Below are 2928 nucleotides of genomic sequence, written 5' to 3' on the forward strand. Positions count from 1 at the left end.
CCAAGTTTATAACCTAAGTGTCAATTATTTTGAGAATTGAATGGTGCCATTTGTGATTGAGGGGCGATATAGTTTGGTGATCAATACTAATTTGATAAAACATTCGAAAGTACTTTTTATTTAATTTTTAAAGCAATATTTTGTCTACCAGTCCAAAAACTTTTTGCAACATTAAAATCATTTGCTATGAACATATTAGTATTCTCCATAATGTCATATGTGGTACAGAACAAGTTACCATCATCTGTTCTTTGCACACAGTAATGCAGTATCTAGAAGCTGAAAAGGGAAGTTTGGAAACTTAATGTATGTCTTCCTCCCCTGAATTTCTCAGTTCAGTTGTACCAAAAAGCCAATTAAGTCTGAAGAAAAGTTTTATATTGTTGAATACCCAGAAATAAACTTGTCAATACTAGAAAAGTTCATGTTGACTAAAAATGGTTCAATTATTTGGGGGATTTATCTCAGTATTTAACAGAAGCTCTTCTTTGTTTATATATATTTAATTTGGAAAGAATAGAGTACAAGAAGTGAAGATATTTATGCATTAAAGATATCAGACAAATCACACATGCAATTGTTAGTAAAGCTCTGTATTTCTGAATTCATTTTAAAGGATGACAAAACTCACTTTGAGTCAAGTGATTTGTTTTTGCAATAACTCGGTAATTAGGTTTATTTAATAAAATGTTTTACCTAGGATATACCAAACGAGGTACCTAATGGAATATGTTTAAAAGTTTTAACCAACGTAATATGATGAAAGTGACAGTGGAATGTGTCACTATAGATCCAGAGGCAAGAAGAAAAGAAAGATTTAAAAAACATAAAAACATAATCAACATTTGTACCTAGATGTAAAATGCTTTAAAGCTATCACTTAGTATGTAAAATATTCCATTAATATCATTAAAATGTCTTTCACACACTGTATGAAGATTTCACAGTGACAATATCAGTACAACTATTGCTTTAAAATAGAATGATTTTATTCTCCTCAGGTCTCTCTAAAGAAAAGTACACAGAAATAATTACGATTATATATGACATGATTCTAAGTTTTCACTATATACTATATTAGGCCTAGACATGTTCAGTCAGCCACAATATTAGATTATGCTTGGTTACATCTTAATTAGTTCTATTCAATTATGAAAATAAACTTAATTTCTCTTCACCACACAGATGATGTAAATCTTTGAAAATAACTTTACAATATTCCAAAATACAGCTTTAAATGGGTTAGTAACATGGCATCATTTTTCCTGTTGTGTCAAATTGCTCTTGACCAGTTAAATAACTAAAATACATATTTTTAAATTGCCTCTTACTCTTTTTACGATATGCCCTATCTCTTTTTCCAGATAATTATGATTTTCTTAGAATGCTGAAGCTTCCAATTATCTTACTTTATCATCAAGACTTTGCTCATACATAGCTAAAAATATTTCTCCTTATCTTTCTGCCTTTTTATAAAAAGAGCTTAGCGTTTATTTAGTTGCCAGTACTGGATAATTTTCAGAGTTCAACAGCTATGAGACACCTCATCCTTTCTATTGCCCTTCTCATTTGATAGGATTCTCACTTCCTGTTTCTTAACACTGGTTATCAGAACTTCCTCAGTGCCCCCTAATTTCCTTAATGAAAAGAAAGAAGCAAATAAACACAAGCTTCTTTCACCAACGCCTCTCAGCCATGGCAGAGAGTGTAGCTCTGCCTCTCTGCCGTGTGTGTTACAAGCAGCATCCGAAATGTTTTTGGACACAAACTGCAGTACGTCTGCGATGGGAGTATTACTGACTATCGCAGGAAAATCCTTCTCTGCTTTCAACAAAGAAACGGTTCATTATCTCCTAATGCATGTTTCCAAATTGCATTGCTTCAGCTGCTAACTCCTTTGCATTACCCGTCCGACTTCAGAAAAGCACATTAAGCACTTGATACAGAATAAGCTCAATTCCCCAGAGGGCCGCATTGCTCGCTGCCTATACACATTATATTCGCTCCTGGTCCCTCCCCCCACTCCCCCGTCTGTCCAGGACTCTACCTTGAGGAGCTATTCCTCTGGTAGTTCACCTTATCTCCCAAGCGGTAGGAATAAGCCAGGCACCACAAGATAGCTGGAAGAGCAGTCTTTCGTGCCGTTTGGGGGGCATATTTATTTGCATTTTTGGTCGGTTTGTTTCATATTGCACATTATTTCAAACAAGAGTTAAAATATTGCCCATACCTTTGAAGGATCTAATCCAGCAAGCAAAGACAGCAGCAGGAGATTCAGTAGGTTGGACGTCGCCTGCATTCTGATCTGGGTTTTTGCTCCTTCTTTACTCTCTTTTATGTAGCCACTCCACTCTCACTGCAGAGACCTTTCCCTCGTCAGTTGCACTTTCTGTCTGCCAGTCAGAACAGCGTGGAGACAGAGGCGGTGTGGCAGGAGCTGTAGCAGTAGCGGCAGCAGCGGTAGCAGTAGCGGCAGCAGCGGCAGCCGCCCTGGGGGGCGATCATTCCGCAGGCATTCTCAGAGCTGGGAGTACGCGAGCTCCAGGGTGGGTTCGGTTGCAGTGGGTGCTGACCGAGGTGCTGAAGCTCCTCCGACCTGTGCGCCCCAGTTTACGCTCTCTTCTGCTGCTTTCTAGCCAGTCCACCTCAAAAGTTTTGACCCAAGAGAAAGATAAAGGGAGTAACCGCTGAGAGAGGTGTGGAGACCTGGACAACGGATATGACATCACTACAGCTCCTGGGGGTTTGGGGGGATATTTTGCCGGGAATTTGTTAACCAAACAAGGATTACTCTCCTGCTCCATCCAGTTCAGCATTTGCTGGCAACTTGAGCTGCAGGGACGTAAAGAGTCAGCTAGATACAAGATTATGAAACAAATAGTGCCTGGAACCTTCTGCTGTCATTGACAGAAGATTTGATATCATATT

At 38.5% G+C, this 2928-nt stretch overlaps 1 protein-coding gene across 2 annotated transcripts in view; it reads right to left on the reverse strand.

The window, feature by feature from the left end:
- Nucleotides 1–2713, reverse strand: part of OLFM3 (olfactomedin 3) — a 179577-nt gene extending 176864 nt beyond the window's left edge. For both annotated transcript variants that reach the window (XM_033093782.1, XM_033093777.1), the window contains exon 1: nucleotides 2231–2713. In XM_033093782.1, coding sequence (XP_032949673.1) covers nucleotides 2231–2299 — 69 coding nt within the window. In that variant the 5' untranslated portion in view covers nucleotides 2300–2713. The remainder of the gene's footprint in view (nucleotides 1–2230) is intronic.
- Nucleotides 2714–2928: the final 215 nt, after the last annotated feature.

Source organism: Rhinolophus ferrumequinum, chromosome 22, assembly GCF_004115265.2.
Source record: "Rhinolophus ferrumequinum isolate MPI-CBG mRhiFer1 chromosome 22, mRhiFer1_v1.p, whole genome shotgun sequence".
Classification (NCBI taxonomy): domain Eukaryota; kingdom Metazoa; phylum Chordata; class Mammalia; order Chiroptera; family Rhinolophidae; genus Rhinolophus; species Rhinolophus ferrumequinum.